This window comes from Patiria miniata, unplaced genomic scaffold (assembly GCF_015706575.1).
Source record: "Patiria miniata isolate m_02_andy unplaced genomic scaffold, ASM1570657v1 HiC_scaffold_4, whole genome shotgun sequence".
NCBI classification, from domain to species: domain Eukaryota; kingdom Metazoa; phylum Echinodermata; class Asteroidea; order Valvatida; family Asterinidae; genus Patiria; species Patiria miniata.
The window spans coordinates 9,400,611-9,425,360 of record NW_024037071.1 but is presented as its reverse complement, the minus strand read 5'-3'; the positions used below and the strand labels follow the sequence as shown (position 1 = coordinate 9,425,360).

Here is a 24,750-nt window from a genome sequence, read left to right as displayed (position 1 = left end):
TCAACAAACAACAAAAATATTCTATGACTATAACCATGCCCATGCCCATAACCAAATCATAACCATAACCCCAGTAACCATAACCGCAACTGTAACCATAAGCATAACCATAGCAATAACAACAACAAAGGCATAACCATAACCATAACCATTACCATGGCCATAACCGTAAGCATACCCATAACCATCACCATCATCATAACCAAAACCACACCCGTAACTATATTCCTCACTATCACATCACCACAACCACAACCACAACTACATACATCGTAAACACCCCATCGTACTTGCCCATAGTTACTTGGACCTAACATGTCCTTTCATAGTCTTTCTACTTAGTATGTACTTTGGCAGTTAAACATGTGAGCTCGTCCTTTTTTTACCTGGTTTCCCTTGAAGAAGTAGACGTTGCTGTCCCTTTTGTCAAAGTAGGCCGTGTCGATGTTGTCCGGGATACGAGGGAAGCCGGTCTTGGCTGGCCAACCCTCGGAGATCAGCCGGCCGATGCTACCGTCAGAGTTGGTCATCACTGCACGGGTGGAGTGGTTGATCTGGTAGTATTTGTTACCTACAATAGAAGGACAATTTTGTAGATGGTTAACCAGCCTGCCACATTAACAATTGGTGGTTGATATTAACCGCATCGTGCGGATCTTACCCCTCCACAGTGAACAAGTAAGAGGGTCGAAGGGCATGCTTAGGTGAGTGGCTCACCCGAGTTGCTACAGTGGCATTGCCCCAGGGACAAATTTCATGGATCTCTTGAATTTAAAATAGTGCTGAGCAATATTATGCGTTCAGAAGAAATCAGAAAGAGAGCTAGTTCATACCACTGTTCATCTCTAGACATTATGGTTTGAAGCCTGTTTTATTTGGGCTTTACGAAATTCTATGCCGCATGCGCACCTCTATAAAAGTGCTCCTGGCTCTCGTGTGTGTTTAGGTCACAAACGATACTTTTACAGGATGTATCAAATAATGTAATTAAAATAAGTACATGTACATGTATGTTAAAACTTTGATAATGAGCACTGCATCTGAAAGGGTAATTGGCAAGCTTTTTAATGATATCTTACTTGCACCCCAGCAATCATAAAATGACTGAGCACCACTGACATCGAAACATAAGCGAAGAACCATCTTTCTCCAAGCAGACCAGCTTGGCAAATCATGGTTTACTCTCTGTCTTGAAATCTGTGGTTCTCAGTCACCATTGACTGCAGGCGTGAGGTATTAATGGAAAGCTGATAAACCCCCCTTTAAGAAACAACTGCACCGACAGTGGTCAAGTTCATAATTTTAACACACCTCTAGCTCATTATTATTGGATCGCCTATTTTTTGATTTACCATATGCCCAAGCACGTACCTTTAAAGAAATACAGATTGTCAACGGAGCTGCCTCTTGGCAGGATCTGGAGGGCGGCATCGATGTTGGTCGGCACGTTGGAGGCCCACATGTCGTGCACGGTCCGGGGGTCACCGATCTTGACCCGGTCGTTGGTGTTCTCGTAGACCCACAGCGCGTCGTCACGGAAGAAAAGGGAGTTGTACCTTTTCTTGTTGCCCACGGTGCGCACCCAGTCTAAGATGGTGTTAAATGAACCCGAACAAGTACCTGCGTGCAGATTGGAGGTTGAAGTTGAATACGGAATTTGTCTTGGCACGAACTAACCCAAGACTACTCCGAACTGATCTTTTGTTGACGGCTTAATGTCCTAAATAAAAAAGACTTTATTCACGAGTCGGCCATATTAAATTGAAATCGAGGTAAACTCACATAGGGATGTGCGTGAATTGGTTTTGTTTTGCTGAAAGAACGCACACCTTTTTTGTGATCCGTGGACAGAACTTTAAAACGGTAGTTGTGTTTAAATTTCCGTAACTTGAAAAGTACATTAGTGATTTGAATGATTCTTGTACTGAAAGAAAGATTCTGAATTGGGCTTTCATATCCTAGATTTTGAAAGTGCCACAAGCAGAACTTCACTAAAACAATAGTCCCGACATTTGGGTTTCGTTTTTTACTCACCCTCTATTGTCAGTAGTTTGTACTGTAAATTATGGATAGGTCGTCAATACGTTTTGTGTTTGAACGGAAAAGGAGACAAAATTATATTACTCTTTTATAATGTGATTCTGTCTAATTGCCTTTACCAAGTGATTAAACAAAACCTTATATTTTTTAAACTTGTATTACTCAACATGCCTTCCACCAGCTTTTTACAAAGATTCGAGGTACCTGTTTAATTAATACAAAACATTTAAAGCACACCGGTAATCGAACACATCCCAGGACGTTTATATCATTACTTTTCGTGCACTGTCTGACAACTATATATTTAAGACAACCATTTACAGGTACACAATTTGTATTATACAAATATAACTACATGTATTGTATTTGGTGTTTCCAGATACCGATCATGATCAATTCTCAACCTAGGTTTGACTGCACACATCCTGGTGCAGGCGGCAACGTTTCTAATTAAAAATGCTCGCTTAACATTTCAACTGTACGTGAAATAAAAATCCTGCTAAAGGTGGTAAAATCCCGTACTTACCGTGAATGGTTTGAGCGCTGGACAGGCTCTCACTGTCGATCGACACACGAAAGTTGGAGTCGGAGGAGTCGAAGGGCACATAGATCGGGTACATGATGGACTCGGTGGAGTCACTGTGGGACAGGCCCAGCACGTGGCCGATCTCATGTACCGCTACTTTGATCAGGTTCTTTCCTTGAAGCGAGTTGTAGGTCCACTGGACGTCGTCGTTGAAGTGAATAGCCTGGTGGGTGGCGGTCCGCGTGGTGCGCGCCAACTCGCCGGTGGCAAACTCAAAGGAGAAGTGACTACTCGTGACTGCAGAAAAAAGTTCGAGACAAGAAGTATACTTCGTTGAACGAGCTGCTTTGTTTTATGGTGGTACACTACACGCATCTATACGAACATTTTCTTTTCAGCTTGATGACTGGCTGCAAAGCCTTCCAGATATGCAAAATCTGACCATCAAAAGAGATGCTGTGCCTCATGCAGTGTTAAAATTATGTCCAACTGAACATAGCGTTCGAAATTTTTGCGTTTTGTTTGAATTATGTAACCTGCTTAAGTATTGTGTCGGGAATGACCTCTTTTAGATCGAGAAAGCGGCTTCATAAGCACATGGACCGCTACACGTAATTGTAATTAAGTAAGGTCTATGTTTTCTGTTGACTGGAACATCGTGCTACTTACGTGAATTCAAGAAGGTAATCTGTATATTAACTTGGAGGACGTCTCCGTTCGGCATCTCAACAAAAGTCACCGGTAGTACCTCAGCCCACCTGCGAAAAGCCTCGTTGAACTGGCTCCTCAACTCGTCCAACGAGAAAATCTGAGGCAAATAGTCGCTGTCGATCTTCCAGCTGATTTGCTGCTGAGAAGCAATGCCGGTACTACTGGTGTTGCTGCCAAAGTCATAGTAAGAGAGCCTCTTGGTCCGTACCTTCGCTTCCTGAACTGGGACGCCGCTGACACTCCTCTTGCTGCGAGCGAGATCAGATTTGCTTAAAAGTGGCGTCGTCGCTGTCGTGAGTGTCGTGGTGGCAGAAGCTGCACGGGTAGTCGTTGTCCCCAAGTCCTCGACCTTGGCTGTCACCAAGTCGGTGATAATTTCCGTCACGATTTCTGTTGTCTTATGGGTGCTTTTCACTTGATCGCTTCCAGATGCACCTGCTTCGCCGATGTTGGCCTTCGGTCGTAGTGTTTGCCGAAGCAAGTCGGACACGGAGATTGGTTCCGAGGACTTTGAGACCTGGCCGGTCAGCGTGCCCTGAGTCCTGGCTGCCACTTTGGCGACCGGTGAAGAAACCGTCGATCGCCCGCCGGTGACAGATGCCAGCGATTTGCTCCGGAGCGTCCCGCCCAGTGCTCCACTACCATTGCCGATGGTTGTCCTCGAGGTGCTGCTTTTACTGCCGGTAGCCACGTCCAGTTTTCCCTTTATGTCCAAGTTGGCTTGTGCCGACTTCGTCGGTGAAATCTTCGTCGGTACCGTCTTGGTGTCAAACTTGCTCGCGTAGTCGGGCACGCCACAGCGTGGCTGCTGCATGAAGCGCAGGGTCTCCTCGTCGATAGAACCCGTCACCGACAACTTGTACCTCCGCTGAAAATTTTCGATAGCCTGCTCGAACTTGGTCCGTTCCTCCTGGGCCAGTGTGCCGTTCTTGTCAACCGTCTTACTAAGTGCCTTCTCCGCGGACTCCACCGTGTCGGCGCTCTCGGTAGCACCGGGAGCCGGCGTGACAGACTTGATGTCCAGCCACGGTGTCTTGGATCGATCCGTGAACTCCCACTTGTCCTTAGATGGATTGTAGGTCGGCATGTAGCCATAATTCTGGAGAAATTTCTGCATTCAAAAAGCATATGCATATAAAGATCTGATTATAAAGAACTGAACAAAAGGACGTAATTTTCACCCACAAGCTACAAAAAGAACCCTTAAATTGGAGCACTTTTTTTTTTAAAGAAGGGGAAAATGTACAAAAAAATGAAGCGCAAACAATCCAAATAGCTCTAAATATGCAGCTCTTGCGCAACCAGCATTTGAAAAAAGGTTTATACAAAACATCAAACGAAATTATTAGCAAGTAAACGCAAGAGTCAGGTCTCGCACATTGTTTTGTCAATTTGTTACAGATTTGTGTTAAATAAAATTTAACATCAGTTAATGAAATATCAAATGCGATTAGGGCATGCACATCACGAACAATCGAACTTTCTTTCGATGGCTCTGTACAGGAAGCATTAATGTGTGTAATTCTGAACTATTTTTTTCGTCCAAAATATCATTGCCATAATGTCAGTTTGGTAACCGCATGTTTCTGCATGAATTTATCTGTGAGAGCAAACTAGCTTTCTCTAAGGAGCCAGCTATCCAACATGGCAGATGTACGACACTGTTGTGATTAGCGCTGCAATTCCATAAATCCGATCTACAAACGCATTTTCTGTGCGATACTAATAAGGCAACTGTTGGATGAGCATTTGGGTATTTTGCACGCACGTGTCCAAGTTTACAATGAAGTGCCAGCCCCGGAAAGGGAGCAATATGTCGCCAGGTGAACGGTATGTGTATAATGTTTGGGAAATGATTACAAACGTGTACTTGGTGGCAGTTTGTGTTTACACGCGTTGTGTGATGGGCAGCTGAATAAAGGACCGTGAAGTCAGGCAGCGTGTTGGGCAAACATTGACGGGAGAAACCCCTTCCGGTCTTTGATTTGGTCGATTCAAGGAGACGTCTTGCCTTGTTGGCTCATTGTCCGAGGTTTTCCCTTCAATGACAGCGAGGGTAAAGCCCTAGTCGAGGGCGATTGTGAACAACTGGACCACAAGCTGAACCGTGATTAGGGGAGTCATTATCGAGAGCTAACCAAGCGTTGGGGGACCTATAGCAACATAAGTTTTCTTCTTCACTTGTCAATCTTGGGTAGGCCTATGCAGTCTTTGGAGGTGAACTCGGCGCTGAATGATTCTTGCTTCGCGCTAAACTCGTGCATGCACACATCTAAACTGAGCACTACCAGTGTTCATTCCTGAGTCTGACGAAATTTTGTGTGCAAAGATCAACAAATCATGGGTCTGTATTGTCGTGAAAAAAATTCTCAATATTAACCAACTTTGCGGGCACGCAAATAACTTGCATCCCATGAAAACACGTGTAGACGCAAGATCTCAACCGTTGAAATGTGGAGTGCAAATCACATATCAATTTGCGCTCTGATCATAATTATTGCCATTAACATCACTGACACCAGAGGCACAACAACAATGAAGTTGGTGTCGATGACAATTAAGTAGTTTCAACGACATTTTTATGAAAACAATTGTAGTTTTTTAAACTGTCTATGTAAACGATTTCAGAAAGGTGAATATTAACGTTAATTGCATTTTACAAACAAAACTAAAAATGGAATAATTGTACATCTGTGTGCGTGAAAAAAGGTGCAACTGTCACGTGATAGTTGAAAACAAAGACTTAGTTAAAGGGTCTCAATCTTTCTTTTTTTCACCCAGAAACAAGGATTTTTTTTTAACCATCATGCTATGAGCACACCCGAGTTTAACATCGATGTATATAGTTTTAAGCAAATGCACTCATACCTTGACATCGAGGTCTTGGACGGATGCCGTTGGCAGACTGCTCTGTAACTCCGTGGCTTCGTCGGGTTCCAGGAGTTCCGTGGCCGGGGAAGACGCTGCGATAGACGGCGGCTCGGCCGAGGAAGAAGCCGCTCGCACTGTGGGCGGCGCGGGCGTAGATGGTACGGGCGTAGATGGTACGGACGTAGATGGTACGGACGTAGATGGTACCGGCGTTGAAGGCACTTGGGTAGAAGGTACCGGCGTAGACGGTAGCTGCGTTGACGGTACCGGCGTAGACGATACCGACTTCGACGGTACCGGCGAAGAAGGTACCGGCGTAGAAGGTACCGACGTAGAGGGTAGCCGCGTTGACGGTACCGGCGTAGAAGGTAGCGACGTTGACGGTACTGGTGTGGACCTCGCCAAACCGAAACAGCCCAGCAACACCAACACCGTACAGACGGCCGGAACTTTACTCCTCCTGCTCTCGTGCATGCTTGCCGATATCAAATGCTTTGGGACTCTTGGTGATGTTAGCAAACAACTTAGTTATTCCCCAAACAAGGAGTACAGCTGACGTGATGATTCAATTTACCTTCACACAAAAAAACGCACCGAAGTTGGTATGATACTTTGCAGTAGTTGATACGGTAACGGTGAAGCAGTGAAAGACGACTAAAATGAGGTGCAAATTCTCATCAACCAAAAAACGTTCTTTGATTCTTCAAATGGCCACTTCAGAATTTCTCGAAGAGGTGTCCTCACCTACAGTCAATTTCGAAAGACCAACTGTTGGGTATCCTTTACTATCTTCCCTGTTACCTCCTCCACCGAGACGATGATCTCTTAACTGGGTACTTCTTTTTCTCAGTCTGAGGATGTCTCTGGGTCTCTTCTCGTTTCTAAGCGTATCACTTGATCCTGCAGAGGAGATGTAAGGGGAATGAAATTCTTGATCAGTCACCTAGCTCTCTCCTACTTTGCATTCGTCGGGGTTTTTAAAAAAAGTTAGCGCACGCACAAACAATCCTCAAACAGTAATCTGTTATTGATTCACTCGAATAGAGACCGTGCAGTTGCGAGCTACGCGAAAGAACTGCACTCGAGGAGTTGACTTCGGATTCTGAACCAAAACAGAGAATGGCAGTGTGTATATACCAAGGGCACTCGAGACATTCCCCTCCAAAGCTTATCGCGCTATTCACCCGGGATTTTTTTTCGCAAACTGACCCATCAGCGCAGTGTTGGCCCGGGCATAGCGTGACGTTTGAGAAAAGATGGTAATTATCTCGTGAATGACACACCGCGAAACGAGGGACACGTGGGAAACGCCTCCGAGAACAAGATGATTGGTCTGAGCATGCGCAGAGGATCCTAAGACCAGCTTCAGGTGAAATCAGGTGGCGATCGGTGCGGCCTCGGCCGATCCAAAACAGAAAGTGAGTGATTTCAGGTAGCGTGAATGAGTCGGCAAATTAAAAACGCCACAGGGGGACACAAACGGGGCTAAAAAGAACTCAAGACACGAGAATCATCGCGTGAGTGCAAACACAAATAAAAATAAATAAACACTTGGCTAATTAGCGGCCAAATTATTAATGACCGATGACAGGGCCGTAGATTGAAGCACGAAATCTCGGGAGGGAACGCCGGATACTGTAGGACAGAGAAAGGCATTGGCACCGTTGAAGCCCTAAAGACGCTTTTACCGGTGGAAAGGGAGTACAGCTTCTGTGTCTGATCTTTCTTTCAAAGGGGGCATAGGATGGCAGTATGATGGGCATGTCAATCATAAGGACACCCACTGGCTAGTATTCGGTGTTTTTATATACGGCTCCTGAATACAAGTCAGTTAAAATCAGCTTGACCAGGCCATAGAGGAGGCACTATACCAAACTGTAACGGCAGGTCATGCCTTTTTGACGGCACTAAAAATAGTCAGGATATACGAAGCCGCTACCATGATCCAAAAGATTACATCCACAAATACAACAACACACTTATTATTAATATAATTAAGATAAACATTTGTAGCAACACTTTAAATCAAAAACCCAACGTGGGTAAATTTACGTTATCGAATTTTTTTTTGTGGTGTTGAAATTTACTCTCAACATTCAATTTGTATGTCTTGTTCCAACCAAAAACCCCTTTCCCATATTTGTTGGACGTCTGCAACTCTCTGGAAAAAAAATAGTGTTTTTGTTTTGTTTTTGGCGTACAAACGTTCGCTTTGCGATGAGACTGGCTTCCAGTCCGAGTAATATCTATATTGATTTTGGGGCGGGAACCAGCCTACCCCACGAGAACGTAATTATTGTCTGGCAGCCAATAACTCGAAATTGAAAAAAAATAATAATTAAATAACTAAACATGGGCCCACTTTTTTGCGGTGGATGTCTCATTCAAACGAGAAAAACCTTTGTATTACCAGAAAATTAGCAAGTTAGAAGAGGAATATGTTTTTTCTTTTACTGAACTTAGCATGGGGAACGCATCTTTAAAGAAAACGACGACAGAAAAATAACTCTTGCAATTTCGTCCAGACTACACAAACTACGTGCTACTTGTCGTTAAGGGCAAAAGCATTTAAGCTTGTTGGTTGCAAGGGCAAAAGCATTTAAGCGTGTTGGTTGCCATTCACGGAATAGAAAACAGAAATCAGATATTTCAATATTTTTATAAGGTGACGAAAGGATAACTTTAACATACTTATACACACATAAAGTACTTTTTTAATTGATTCTTTGGCTACTAGTGTTCAATAGGTATTTCGAAATAGACAAAATATAACGTTAAGCCTGATCAAGTACACTCAAGTTGTACTTCTCTTGCGCAAGACACCAATAAAATGAACACGTGCAAGGAAGCCCAGAAAATGTTGGACGACGGAATGTCACCGGTCATGAGGAAACTATGTTAAAGCAGATTAACACACAACAAACAGCATTCATTTTTTACTCCCTTCGCAACGCAATGTTTTGGTGGGATAAAATCAAACAAATTGAAGCGTCCTCCATTGATACAAAAAATGACATCATCGTCACACTATCTCTGTGGAGATCTGCTGAGTAATTTTAGCCATGGCGATTTGTGACCTACATTTTATAAAAAGGCCTCCCCCAAATGACATCATCGTCACACTATCTCTGTGGAGATCTGCTGAGTAATTTTAGCCATGGCGATTGGTGACCTACATTCTACAAAAAGGCCTCCCCAGTTGTGTTTCCTCTGTTTACGCCAGTTCAACAAACAAGACATCTGTTACGACAATGTCTTCTTAATGTTGTTTCGAAACAATTTACCTCTGTACGCCTAATGCCATCACTGTTGCACAGCCGGAATAAACTTTTTCAAACAATATTTAGGTTGGTTTAAACTACGTTCAGTCAATAATTTGGTGTGTGTGGATTTTAAGGTTGACAAAAAGGTGGTTATGGGTGGAAATGCTATGACCTCTTCAAAGTTTTGAAATTCCAGACGTATCATATAATGAGCGCCAACTTCAAATACACTCCACGTGACGTATCCAAGTAAATCACTTCTCTATTTTCCCCCTCCATGGTCACACATGCCAATGTTGGTTGTTACAGCCATCCCAAGTATGCTAAGTCGCAACGCAAGCACTCGGATCGGACTAATATATCGTCACAAGTTCCGTCCCACAATACACAGTTTGTCAACAAGTCAATCCACAAAGGTGGCCAAACAGTGTGCCGGGCCATATAACAGTCCCCCGTCCCCCGTTGTTTGCTCGACTTAGAGCAAGACAGGTACATATTTGGGGGGTTTACTGCAAATAGAGAAGGGGATATTATTTGAGTGAGTCCAGGCATATATAGATATGACACAGGTGGTATTTAGAGGGCCGTGCCAGCGCGTGCCGTAAAAACAAGATACAACCGGAACTGGTCCACTCGAACTGACCCTCGACATTCTTTGGACTGTTTTGTATGATGATATCCTCGCATAATCTCAGATTCTCTAACTGTCACTGTCTGAAAGTGGGTTCATCCATCCCACGCGGCCTTGGTTACAAATATCCTATTTTTGCCATGCATGTTTGTTATTTTTTGCAACTGCTGTCATACTTGTAGCGCATGCTTTCTATATCTGCAAAAGGGCCCGTTTACGCATCTATCGAATCCCATATTCGTCCTGTAGGGATGGATTGAGGCGGGGAGTTCTAACATGGGCAACAGGCGTTGGCTGGGCTACGGAGTCACTGGTCTGAAACGCGATCGATTATTCACACTAACTCGTTAACACCACCAACACCCTGATGGCCCGATTTAGCTCACAGCTCGCAGTACTGACACAAAATTGTTGTTTAACTGTGAACAATCCTCGATGTATCATTTTGTCTGGTCAGAATTTTGAATGGCCATGGATGCGAATGGCTTCGAGTTTTTTTTTTAACTTGATATTTCTGTGCAAGCGGGGAAATTATCGACACTTGATTATAGCCGCGCATGTGTTTTTCACATTGGTGACGATCTCACCGTTGCAATCTACGCTTCAACTAAAATGAACATGTAAAAAAAAAAAACATCTTGGGAGTTGGGAGACGCTTGCATGTACATCATGTGACGTGGCAAAATACGAAAGAGTGTTCCGTGAAGAACCATCATGAGGTGTTCTTGTTGAAAAAATAATTTCACACAGAGTCCGCAAACCTTTCCCAAGTTACCAGTTTAAATCTGATTGAAATTAACATTTGGTTATGTTCGGTCTGAGGCTGTTCTCCATCATAAAATGTTATTCACCCCCCAAAAAGGAAATGTCATTTTCTGTCTAACTCCAAGAAATAGCGGGTGTGTAAGCTCACGGACCGAACTCTTTGCCTACCGAACACCCGGCTCTAGCTTTTACCTATACTTGTACTTTAGCAGGGTTGCGTGACAAGGGTCCAGATCCTTGCCTCACCTCGATTAATAATTCAGAGCTAAGCCCCCAAGACGCCAATGCGATGGGCTTTGAAGGGCCGGCAAAATATCGACTCATTTGGGGCCTCTAATCATCTAAATACACACAAGCCCAAAAGGATTAGACAAAAAACCTAAATTCCACCAAAACAATGAGACAAAAGGGTAAACTTCGAAATCTGACGAGGGTGACGCACAATTTGCAAGGAGTGACGTTTTCGAGAAATTAATGGCATGGAATATTATTCGAATTCTTTAAAATATGCATCGTCACCATATAGGTCATTGTAAACTATTGATCTGTACGCTTCCCTAGTTACCAAATTCGAAATCGAATGCAAGGACATACTACATTGCGCCTGAGTGATAGCTAGATTAACGTGCCCGATCACATTCTATAGCAATTAGGGGAACCGGTAGCGGGGATGCGGCTACAGTTTTGGTTACAAAGTTTTTGCGGCAAAACAAACACGCTGGTGCTTTTGTCAAGGCAACAATGCCACGTTTTCTTGATGTTGCCCGACCCTCAGTTCGTCTCAAGCTCCCCGGAAAATCGCGAGGTCCTTGCCAGCGCGAGTACCGGACACAAAAGCCAATCAACCGACGGAAGCCGGGCACAAAAAGCCCCCGGTTCGTTATTGCTTTGGACTCGCAAGAGGGCCTATACGTTGTGTCGGACCATTTTGCGTAGTCACTACCTAGCTAAATGGATTAGGAACATAAACATCGGTGATTGTTTTGAAATAATTTCTGCCACATTACAGATTAAGGACACCCGTACCAAAACAATCAGCTATACAACGAAATTATTTGCCCATAAAATAGGAAAAATGTGGTTCTTCTGCATCATTCAGCTTCACAAACTAAGAGACGTGTTTGATTTCAAATTGTTTTATTTCCATTGAGAACCGTCGGTGCTTCCATCAACAAATCACCCTTTGGCTACGTATCCAATACGATTACATAATAATCTTTTTTATGAAATCAGTTCAAGCGTAATCATGAGAAAACTTACCACAACTATTTCCCCGAAAGGCCTTTCGTCGTAAAGAAAAATATTACGGAGTGAGTTAGCTAGCAGAAATGACAAGAGAGAAGTTGGTACGTCAACTACGGAGCGGCACGGGAGCATGAGAGACGTTCACTTGGCTCAAGACTCCAGCAAGTAGTGTGCGTGCAAAGGTCTCGTGTTTGAGATTTTAAGCCCCAAAAGAGATCGATCTTACGCCACAAAGCTAAAACATCGACGCATGCTCCAACAAAGGGGATTAGAGCTGCTTTTTCCCCTTGCATTGACGTTCGTTAGTTAAAATTGCACACAACAGTTCGCCCTATGCCACAGGCCCTTATTATAGACTTGTTCCATTGGACATCGCGAGAGGACTGTCAAGATTAAACTTTCATTTTGTGTTTGGTGTTTATTTCCATCCGCTACTTATTCGCTAAGATGTGATTGCCAAATCAAATACCGGCGGCCTGTGTCAATATTGAACTTTCGCATTAAATCTAGAAAATTGTCCGGTAACCAAAATAGTAACTTTTTGTTTGCATGACAGTCATAACTCTATTGGGAAACTTGTAAGGGTTTTCAGAAGAATGTCGTCGGGATCCAGAGTTGGTATGGTGGTTGGGCATGGCCGTATCGTTTGAGGCCCGAGAATTACTTACCGAATCCGATCACAACAACAACTTTCCCGCCCAGACCAAACAACTTCGGCGACCCGCAGATTTTCTTTTTGGGTCATTCCACAAATATTTGTGGTCAGAAAGGTAGCGGCTTGAAAACAGAAACCGAACAATGGCGAGGCTGCTTTGAGATCGATGTTTCGCCTATCTGGCTACTGTGATACGCAATCGCAGGCAGGCTGCAGCCCAGTAAATAGGCCACAGATCCGTCCGCCGAGCTCATGAATCAAAGTTAAACATTCAAATTATTCTATATTAGAGAGTTCTGAGAGCCATTGAATTAGGGGAGTGAAGACATATTGGCACTGTACCTCTATAGCCTGGACTTGGGGCTTCCAATTCTGAGCATTTCGGATGCAATTGGATCCGAAAGTGGCGCTATTTCGGCCATGTTATGGAGGGATCCTTTTTCAAAATGGCTACTTTTCCAGTTGGAAAATATCATTCGTTTTAGGGGTGGTCTTCTTTGGCTGAGAATTTCTCAAAAAGTCATCGGTCAACCCACCAAAAATTGAGAGGAAAATGAAAGACGATGTTGATCATCATTTTTCTGTGCAGCCTGAACACTTGTGAGAGTTTGAGGGGTTTTTTTAAAAAGAAATTTGAAGAATGGGGATTTATCATTGGTGTCTATGTGACTTATTGACTGGGCAGCACCCCGCAAAGCAAGACTGTTAGCGGTACACAGTCATGTTGCGAGAATGTTTCATTTGGTTCTTCATAACCTTTTCCAAGGCTGTCAAGTCTTGTGGTAAGGATCTCGCAATCAAAGTGGGTCAACATGAGAAGTTGTTCAACACACTTCGCATGGTGACGACTGGAGCCTACAATTAACCAGTGATTTTGCGGTTACACCAAAATGTCAAGTGACTATCTCTTGGGTGCAAAAGGCAAACTTTAACCACACAACTTTGTGTAGACCTACACCTTCTTACACGTATATACGTCTATTAACACCAACCTAAAAATGGTCATCAATTTGGTGCTTTAATTCGCAGTGTAACATTTCGCATTGAGTGTCTAAGTGAGCAAGCACTTACCGTAATCACCTCTCAATAATTTTAACCAAGACCTGCTAAGTATCGGGAAGAGGATTTAGCCCCCTTTCCACAGGATCAAGCCAGTCGGTAATCGCATTGGAAGGGGATTATCCTAATCGTTTCTAATTGCTGGGCAGACATGTTCTTAAGGCCGACTCATAAACAGCTAAAATGACACGTTCATGCCAGTTTTTTGGCACTCTTGGCGAGTGGCCTTTTCTGAAGCTGACATCTGATGTGAAAGAAATTAAGATTGTCCGAAAATAGACTGGCGAAACATATATGCGTCGTTATCAATGAAAGAAAACAGGCACAAGCTCAAATACAATACAATAAGCAGCTGCATAGCCTGATCTCCAAGTTTGAGAAACCGTAAACATGCTGTGTTTAGAGTACATAAAGTACCACATGTGACGATTACTATTCCCGCATGTTCCGACGAAATGTAGATTTCATCTAATTACCCAATTAAATGGAGAACAGTCGAACTTGCGCCCACATGATTAAAGCTATAATCAGCTGGATGGAAGATCGATTTTTTTCAGTCAAATAATATGACAACACTTTGGCAACGAGTGTGTCGAGATCTCTGTTAACTGTGAAACTCTCGAACTCTCGTAACACTCGCTATAAATAACTTCGAACTCTCGTAACTCTCGCTATAAATAACTTCTATCTCGTGACGTATATTGGTCACATTGGAAGAGAAGAAAGAGCCTTCATTCTAATTTAGAAATCGATGCTATATTTTAATCCATCATTCTTGTCTCACGTGACACTTCTTGCACCCTCAATTCACTGGAGGACAAAAGGGATTGGATCCTACTTAAAAAAAGAAAGGGAAAAAAAAGAACAATCGTTGAGGCCGAACAGTTTTACTCGACAATTGGGTCAGATATAACAATTACACTTTTGAGAATGACATCTAGCCATAAGCATGAACACAATTGATGAACAAATTGTTGCAAATGTTCATGATAATTTTATGTTCAGTTAATACTATAGACCAAGTATACTCGACGAGAGCACAACTAACAAAATAGCAAACGCGAAATTTAAATCGCAACGAAGCAGACATCACAATCTTTATTTTCGTTTTTCTCTTTCGGTTTTGTCAAACTTTTTTTTTTGCAAGATGGTGTCTGCATCAATTAATTTTGGCATGACAAGTTTTGTTGGGTCACTTATCCTTGATGTTACCTTGACGACTGTTTTTTTCTTTTATCGTTGGACATTATACAAGGACAACGACATCGACAAGTCTACTTTTCAATGCCCCATACAGAAACAAGCCCGAAATACACTGCGCTAGACGATACTGGTATGTAAGCTATGCCTATATAACTGACTTTATTGACAATTTCAAAAGAGGCAAATATTGTTAAATACCCGAATACGACAGTTGACGATTGTGGATTATTTTGTTAGAAGACAGTAGACGAGATGAAAAGGTTTATTTAGCGAGTCAAGCGTGCGTTTCTCCTTTCACGGAATGTTAACGGCACGGTCACAAGAACTGCGCGGTGCGGATCTCTCCACTATAGCAAGCAGGAGGTCGTGGGTTCCAGTCCAACCCGAGTAATCAAATGAATTCTTCTTTTTTGTCGCAAACTCTCGGGCAACACTGAATGTACAGTGCTCGTAAAATAACGTCGTTAAAGGGCAAAACCCAATTTTAAAGCACACTGTCTTTTGTTGCCATTGAAGCATGCAGATATCACCGTATCGTTCTTTGGTAAGAACGAGACATCAATAATGACAGTCGTAATGTATCTCTTGTTTTCTCGGTGGATCGCTCTATTTTTATTGAATGATTTAAACCGTGACTCGATTAAAATCCCGACCCAAGTTCTGCAGCGCTTTCATGATTAACGCGACGGCAGAGCCTGCTATGAGGATACAACACAGAGTTAAATTTGGGGAGTTTAAAGGAGGTTCTTCGTACCCACTGACCGTCGGCACGTTTTAACTTGTCCGTTTCGTTGTTACGTCGTATAGGTCCGTGCCCGGTCTGTTGGTCGTGATTGTTGTCTATCTGTCCGTCTGTCCATCATCTTTATCGCGAGCTACGTATGTGTGTACAGTGCGCAGCCGTTCATCCACTCCGGTGGGCTAGGAACATGGCGCCTCATTATACCGGCTTGGGTAAGCCCTTTACATCATGTGACAATGAATTAAGGTCAGTGCCCATCTTCGACATACCATATCGAGTTTCCACCACCAACTGCCAAAAAAACTTTCCCCATAACTCTTTCCCCCATACCCAAGGTCTTGTTGTGAATGTATCAATGCCAACTCAAGCTAAGTTATGATAGAATTTTTCTTCCGATTATTTTTTTTCTGCATTACTTTATTCTTCCTCTAGGGTGCTGACTGACTTGCACGATGCTGCACCCGCTAGGCCACAGCTGCACACAGCAGCGACGCGCTCCTTGGAATTTGATACACACGAAGATATTATTTAAGCATCTCTCGATTTTTGAGGTCAAAATGAGACCAGAGATCACTGAGTTATCTGGAGGATTAAGAAGCAGGGCAGAAGCCGTGAATCCCTCCCAATGAAAATACAAGAACGAGGGCGGGATCGATATCGATTGGCCAGGGGGAGTGGATTAACCTTTGACCTTTTGAGTTGAAGAATAAACAACAACTTAGCCTCCAAACTACATGTGGTGCGATATGGTACTTTTTAAGAAGCGCACGGGTTTTGGGCAACTTTAGTAGAATTAGGATTAAAGCAACAAATAGTTCTCATTTCAGGGTAGAAAATTCAATATGACCCGCATGTTCTATATTGCTTGAATTCGAAGGTTTTCATTATAACACATGAATCTTTGGGGCGATTAAAAAAAATTACAAAAATAAAGATTTGTTGGGAATTGTGTGGAGTTATATCGACTTTAAATGCTTTCTGGATAGTGTAGAGCTGTGATTCTCGCTTCTATGCAAGACAAAATATGGATCACTTTTTCCAATGAACCCTAGTTACCAACAACTCGTATAATAAATGTACATCTTGCGTCGATGGAATTAACTAATAGTTCAATGACTACGATTATGGTTGTTGAAAAGTTACATGTACATGTAATAGGCCTATAGGTTTTCCGGGTATTTAAAATATTTTTCTCTCCAACTCTAACATTCAATTTCGTCCGAGAAAAATTTCACACGCTTTTAACAAAACCAATTCAGTCATTTACCGTTCGCTCATTGTTTGAATTTGCTTGAACTGAATTTGAAATTGTCTGACAAAAGACGATATTAAACATTGGAAGTGCACTAAATCGATGTTGATGGACGAATTTGAATATTTGAAACGGTGAATTCGAATGATAAAAGGTTTACAATAGCCGGGAAAACCTATCATACACCAGCTTTTCCTATTATATTTACATTTTTAAGTTATTATTTAATTCTTTTGTTAACACTTCTACACGCGTCCTTATATATTAGTCTGCAATAAGTTGGGACTTGGGAGCGACGCATTATTAAAGTATTATCAAGCGCCACGCCCATTATTAAGCATTTAATGAAAACAGCACCACCTTAACACCAGATGGCCATTTCCTAATCGATCCTCTTATAAGAAAATTATCGACGCCGATGCTCAACACTGTGGAGATTAAAATGGAACACTTTCAGGATTACGAGACCTATGTAGGTCCAGTAAAAGTACTGTATTATCCACAGCAAAGAAAAGGCAAACGCTGGTGCGTTTATGTTGGCCAGCGGAAATAGCGCCTACGATGGTGCTTCCGCACAACCTTTGAAATCACTGAGTAGGCCCTATCAACTACGCAGACCCTTATTATTTATATATTTTCTGGTAATGAAACCAAGGATTCTTCAAAAGCACCCTTGGCACTGTAACTCACAAGCCTGAAGAAACCTGTAGAGAGAAGACAATGAGAAGACATGACAGCTTTATAGAGGTGGGAGGAAAACCCTAGAAAGATATTCTGGGGAAAACCAACGGAATCAGGTGTAGGGACTGAAAACCCAATCCACATGTGGACCAGGGCAGGAATCGAACCTGGGCCACAGAGGTGGAAGACGGGGAAAGAACCGCTACGCTAGCCTGACTCCACTTGAAGTGTTATCCAATTGATTCAATACATCATACGGTGCTCTATTAAGATATTTTTGTTTCAGTTTGCGGATGCCTAGCCCGTTCGCACATACCCCCTATAGGCTCCAAATTTCAACTGCACTCTTAAACGTTCCTGGTCGGATTGACCCAAAATCCGGGTTCGATTGTGCCTGGCACTAAGCAGGGTCAAAATTGATACTTTTCCAGGTCAAATTCGACACTTATCTGACACATTTTCCAGGTCATTTTGACCTGGAAACCTTGGCAAAAGTGTCATTTTTACCCGGAAATGTGTCAATTTTTACCCTGATTAGTGTCAGGCACAATTACCAGAAACCTTTTAGAGTGTGTCTAATTTTAAAATAGAAAAAAAATACATTAACTTGAGCGCAAACATAAACTCAACTTTTCTGAAGTCAAATGACGACTTTGGAGGGACACCATTAATTTACTATAGGAGCAGGATTGTTCTGTTTCCCTGTTGGATATAATTATACTTTTATAGTGTATATACGGATCGTTCGTACGTTTCTGGAAAGTTAAAACGGATCTCTAATACTTGTAGGGTTACACAACCATTTTCAATGGAAATAACAAAGCAGGCCTCCCTGGTACACTCAGAAATTACGTCACATTGCGTGTGAAGTCTATGGCCCAGGGTCTAATTTTGTAATGCTACATTTGCCAAAACTTTCAATTAACGTCGACCGAAAGGAAAACTTTGGATATGATAGCTCCTTTGATCGGTTGAACAAACTCCACTCTGGCGATGCCGGCTTCATTATAAAAGGACCACTCATTAACGGTGGCTGGTCACCAAAATACAGTCTCAGTTCAGTGTGGGCCAACAATACGGCACCTGGATTCGTGCGGGCGATTTACCGGTCATCAGCCGCCGGACACCACGCATGAATAAGTGGGCCCAAGTCGGGGAGTGAATTGTGTTTGCCAGTCGTCCCTTTACAAAAACGCTAATCAGACTGGTTCAGCACGGAGGCCGGACCTATTAGACGGGGAAAAAAAACCGAAAAGTGGGGACATGTCTATGGGCCCCTATAACACTTTAGTTTGATCATTCGGCATGAGGTTAACATTGCGTTGAAACAAATACAGAACCGGTCACGGGATTTATTTCTTTGGCAGGCACCCCACCCCCCTCCACCCCCGTAGTTTTGCCACTGATTGTTGGGAAGAAACGGGTCCGAGCCCCCAGGTGCCCGTTTAAAATTGGAATTGCACAAACACAACATATCGGTTGCCTTCAGTGCCCCCTTGAAAAAAATGGCGCACCCCTGGTGCACCCCAGGTGCCCCCTAGAAGTTTAACCCTATAGTTACGCCGCTGCCAACCATATTTAAATATCCATTTGGCTCGATGATTCCAATGCACGTTAATGCAAAGCAACTATATAAAGCCATTTCCTTGCTTCACGCATAAACTTAGAAAAATGGTTACATATTTTGTTTTACATTCAAATTCCAAACTTCGGCTAAATACTGTTTCTTATACATCCGCAAGCCATCGATCTGTTGTGACTCAAAAGCACGGGTGGTCTTGTACTCATTTAACGAGTTAATGGGGATGTAGGTCTTAACCAAAAGATGGCCCAGCTCCTCGTCAAGAGAAGCCCCGCAAGAGAACGGTTACTCGCCCGCTGAAATTGCTCTCTCGCACGCGGACCCAGACCGTTCGATTCGGATGTTATTTACACGAGAGATCGAGCACTGCCTGAAAATGACCCTCCCTGTACCAACACTATTTACGGGGATGGCCATCTCTGCATGACTTTGGCCCTTTGTATAATTATAGTAAGCACTCTCTTTTACACGCAGTGCCCTGTCAGCCCGAAGCGAGGCAGTCCTTTTCTATAGTCTTAATCTGACTTGTCACGCTATAACTCTTCCAATGTCACACCTACGCCCATAAAATGTGACACAACAAACCTTGAATTTACGTATTGCCGGGGAAAATCCTTGCAATTTGGTTCACCAACAAAAGTTTGTATTTTGGTAACATGTAACCACGGATTAACTTCTCTCATTTTTGATACATGTTTAGGAGGCTAGGCCTTTTGTCTGGAAAGATTGTCAGTTTTCATTATCATTTAGAGCTGCCAGCTCGTGAGAAGAACTTGGCTAAAAGAACACGGGGCATCGAGGCTGCCCCAACCGAAAGACCAATACAATTATTGACAGAAACCTCGCGTGCAAGAAGATTAGATGGGCCCAGTCATGCAACACATATGCTTGGGACTCGCTCAATTCCGTCTCCCTGCCGGCCATCGCGTTTCAACAATTCCAGCGCATTAGGCCAATTGTTGAAACAAGAACTGCGCCGTGTTTGGCGAGCTTAGTGAATCGCTGCAATTAAGTTGAGGTCTCTTGCCGGTCCGCGAAATTAGAGAGCCGGAGTTAATCGTTGGGTAAACAGTGCCACTTTATATACATGTACATAAGTTTCTTCCCTTCTTTTCTAAAAAAAGAAAGAAAGAGAGAAAAAAAGAAGTAGCCAGGGCATGAGCCCGTCAAGGGAATCGACCGTGAAACACACCCGAGAGACCGGGGGAAAGATTGGAAATTACCGGTGGGACAGAGGAGCATTACACGCCCCTGAGCGGAGTTTGGCCCATTGTGGCCACGGAGACTTGGCGGTGCCAGGCCGGGGGCGCCCGTGTATAGGAATCCGTAAGGATTGCATCACACTTCGAGAGTATAGGGATTGAGGGAGGTACTACGTGTACAAAAAAAAAACATGTCCTACTTTTCATCCTAAGTCACTATGTTGTTTACCAATGGAATTAAACCAAAATTTCAGATCATGTTAACAAGGCATGACACATTTTATGGAGCGAGTTTCATCAGCTTTGTGCAAGAGGGTGAGATTTAAACTCCATACGAATAAAATACTCATTTTCAGAATCTGCCACTTTCGACTTGGCGTTCTCCAATGTCGATATGCAGCGCTGGAGACGGTGGCGGAAGGCGAGTGCTGCGGCCGAAAGCTTATGCGAAATCAGGATCACTCCTGATGTCATTGCACGCCTCCTCGATCGTTTGGCCCAACACACGGTCGAGGAGGTGTGCAATGACATCTGGAGTGATCCTGCATTCGTTCAGAAGCTTTCGGCGTTTAAATCTCACCCCCTTGCACAAAGCAGATGAAACTCGCTCTATAAAATGTGTCATCCCTTGTTTTATATGATCTGAAATAAAAGGAGTATAGGACATGCTTTTGTTTTAGTATGTCCATGTCGTGATTACCTAAATAGTAGTCGTACAGGCTTAAAGTTTACTCAAGGTAAAAATTCGAGACTCATAACCCCCTTACATGAAGAGAAATATTAACGACAGAGACAATTCAGATTAGGCATTTACCATCCAACTTGTGGAGGATAATAGAAAGAGCAAGGAGACTGATTTGAATCGCTGCCATTATAACGGTCCGGCCTACCCGACCTCAGTGGCGCGCTCAAACGGAAGGGGGGGGGGTTCAAGTGAGATGGGGTCCAGTCAACCCCCCAGCCCACCCCTACCTTTCGAATTTACCACGGACAGTCGGCTACTGAAGTCCCAAAAGTCAAATCCTGACTGCGCTACTACGTGCCAATATTTCAATAACGGAAGAGGGTAAATAGTGTGGTACAAGGCTTTTTTTCTATCTGTACAATTATACCCTATAGTCATTTCTAAATTCCGATATTTGCGGATTATCTGCAACTTTCGTCTTCGTAATTCACATGAACCTGCGTAAATGCTTGCACTCAGAAAGTGATTATTAATATTATTATGTAGCCTATACACACAATATTGACAACCATGTTACTGCATATTATTTGGGGGAAATTATAATAAAGACTTTGGAGGGAAATAAATGACCATTTCAGATTCGCGGTAATTTTCTCATTGCCCATGTCACGCCAAATGTTTGCTGTACTGATCAGGTCAGACATATTCACGGAGTAACGGAGTATATCGAGTGATGTTTCACGTTTTGTTTATTGTGGACAGCAGAGGGCAGCATTCATGGAACCAGCAGGAGCTAGGCAGTGATCATTGTCAGATGTAGGCCGACCTATGCTCTAGTTAAATGATGCCCAAGACCATTCAAATGAATGTTTTGGCATTTATTTTTATATTAAAAGACGAAAAAGCCTGGGTTTTTTTTTACTTTCGATTTCACTAAATTTCCAGTCCTTTGCAAATTTATCCGAAACGGATATACACCAAGGGCAACTCAAGAATTCTGTAAAAAAAAAACTAAAAAACGCACAAAGGTATTATTGAAAACCAGGGTGCGCCAGAATTCACGGTCACCCGCATCAACCTCTAAGCCCGTGACCGACTTTCATGAACTTGAACTTAACCCAAAAAATTAATTTTCAAATAAAAAAATAAATCAATGAATGAAAAAAAATACGGGTGTTGATATCCCACTGAAGACAATCGTGATTGTTATTGAGCTCGATAGGCCACGAAGTGAACATTCCAGCTCTCTTTACTCAAATTTTAATCCGGTGGATTATTATTTACTTCTCTTTTTTTTAATGGCAAAATATGTCATGACGACCCCATTTCCCCGGCGTGGCTTAAGACCGCGGATTTCCTCTGGTTTTACGGGGCCTGACCCACATACTCAACCTCTGGTCCAAATTTCAAAGGCCTTCGCGATTTCTGTTTTCTTGAGGAGCGACAAGCTAACACTCCAAACTTCCCCCAAATTGTTGAGGAGGAATTTGTGGTTTTAAAAAGTGGATCAACATGACTTAAATCAAGGGTTCTGACGTGTTATTTTCAAGTTTCGTTTTGCCATTTTCAAGGGTGTTTTGGTGCCTTTTTGGTTTTTATGCTAATGCGAATTGCCATACTCATGAGCAAAAGTGTGATGCCATTTCAGGCAGAAACGTGAATGTTACATCTATTTCAGCACCCGCAAAAGTTGCCAGAATTTTGGATATATTGCTGGTGTAAATGTTCCTTTCTTTGATGATTCGTTGTTGTGTCAGCACATGGCAGTGTGCCAATGAGCAAATTTTCCTCGCAAATGTTTTCAATGAGTACACTTTTGGGTTCACAATATGAACAGAAAACGCCTAAACTGAACGCAGTCTTCCTGAAATGACATCGCAGCAACAGCGCCCTCAGTTGTCTGGAAAAGCATGGACAATTTGTTAATGTTTAAAGAAGTGCATGCACTTTTCAACAAAATTAACCACATAGGAATGTCATAATAGCTTTCATACATTTAAGAGGAGTAGAAAGTTGCAACAAGTGTGTTCGTAAAAAAAATTCACCACAAGCTTAACGCAATTGATTTTTCAGTATATAGCGGGAGCAACCACCCCAACCCCTAACAAAAATTGCAACCTACAAAAAAAACTTCAAATATTTTCAAATGCACACGGCAAATTGTAAGTATAACCGCAGAAGTATTAGAAATGAAAGGATGTAAAGCACTTCTTATTATATTTGCTAAGAGTCTGTTTGTGTATATAGGCTTTAGCCCGTGTTAAAGTGAGCTACCGGTATGTGATCCATGATGAAAGACGGGCTATAGCGGGAAGCAATGCCATATCTAAGCCGCCGATGACAGACCGCCAAGTTCACCCTGATCCCTGTTTATTGCTCGCAGCGCACTTTGGGTAAATCCCGCGGGAAAATTCTCTTATAGAAGTTTTTGGGTTTTTGTGTGTAAATTTATGACTATTCGTATGAAAAGATAACAGAGACTGGGAACCTGTATGATATCTGCTCCGGAAAATTTGCCATAATATTTTATAAATTTTTTAAGGGTTGGTACAGGGAATAGCTGAGACAATTTTCTTACATCTCTTAAAGAATAGGAAAGAATACAAAGTTAGTTACATATTGGATCATTAATGTATACGTAGCCTTTGCGAGGGCCATCATCTGCGACTGTATCTGGGATAGTATGGGGCTTCTTTCCGACAGTGTTGTAATTAATTCATCACAAGTCAATCACAAGTCGTCACAAGTCATCGAAAGTCAATCACAAGCCAATCACGAGTTTGCTCTTCATGATATTTTGTCCGCTTCCCGTGATAATAACACCACTCAAAATCCAAAAAAGAATGCTCAACACCTAATCTATTGAAGCTTCAGCTCAGTGGATACAGTTTTCGACAAAACAGTGATAAACCATGTCCAACCTTTTGATGACGAAACACGATTTCGTCAACAGAACTCTTCATTCCACAAAGCAGTCAATTTACTGACAGGTCGAAATCACCCATATATATCTTTCTTAATTTCTTCTAAATGGCAGCAAGCCAGACGGAATAATGTCACGGGGTGTTTAGTACCAGTACAATGATTAATCCTTGAGGTCTTTTTGATAATAATGCGGTAGTTTTGGGATATTATGCAAATTATCATTCAATGCCTTTAAAGTTAACCAGTTGATAATGTGGGGTTTCCAAAACCTCGGTTTTGTTCCGGCAGTGGCTCTCATCCCAACTCGATGGAAAGGACAAAAACTGTAACACACGGACCTGAATTGAGCCTGGGTCCCCGAAGTCAGGGGTACTTCCTTGGTTTCGAAAACTCGCTTAAGTTTGGCAGGCGATGAGAGAATGCAGAAACCCCACGGGTCCGGTTTGTCACGAGAGGGCTTTATCGCCTAATACGCACGCCACCAGGGACCAGGGGAATCACAACTCGCCCTGTTGATGAGTGCCGACACATTATATACAAGAGACCCTGACAGAAGGGCTGGGGTACACGATGATAGATCATTGAGGGGGAATCATTGAGATCACTGAGGAGGAAGGGATGAAACGAAAACATCGTAAAATGAAACAGCAGCAAACAAAATGGAAACTGTAATGAATATTGTTTGGCATGTCATTATGTCCTATAGACCTCA

The 24,750-nt window shown here is 42.8% G+C and overlaps 1 protein-coding gene across 4 annotated transcripts in view; it reads right to left on the bottom strand.

Annotated features, from left to right (window-relative positions):
- The window catches only part of LOC119739704 (matrix metalloproteinase-21-like), a 54,822-nt gene that overhangs the window by 4,154 nt on the left and 25,918 nt on the right, over positions 1-24,750 (bottom strand). For 3 of the 4 annotated variants that reach the window (XM_038214729.1, XM_038214728.1, XM_038214730.1), the window contains exons 3-7: positions 6,146-7,048; positions 3,236-4,388; positions 2,567-2,863; positions 1,372-1,620; positions 387-571 (exon numbers count right to left, since the gene is read on the bottom strand). In XM_038214729.1, coding sequence (XP_038070657.1) covers positions 387-571; positions 1,372-1,620; positions 2,567-2,863; positions 3,236-4,388; positions 6,146-6,622 — 2,361 coding nt within the window. In that variant the 5' untranslated portion in view covers positions 6,623-7,048. Of the gene's footprint in view, positions 1-386; positions 572-1,371; positions 1,621-2,566; positions 2,864-3,235; positions 4,389-6,145; positions 7,049-12,067; positions 12,326-24,750 lie in introns of those variants that run through there. The other variant, XM_038214726.1, reaches the window with a different exon arrangement.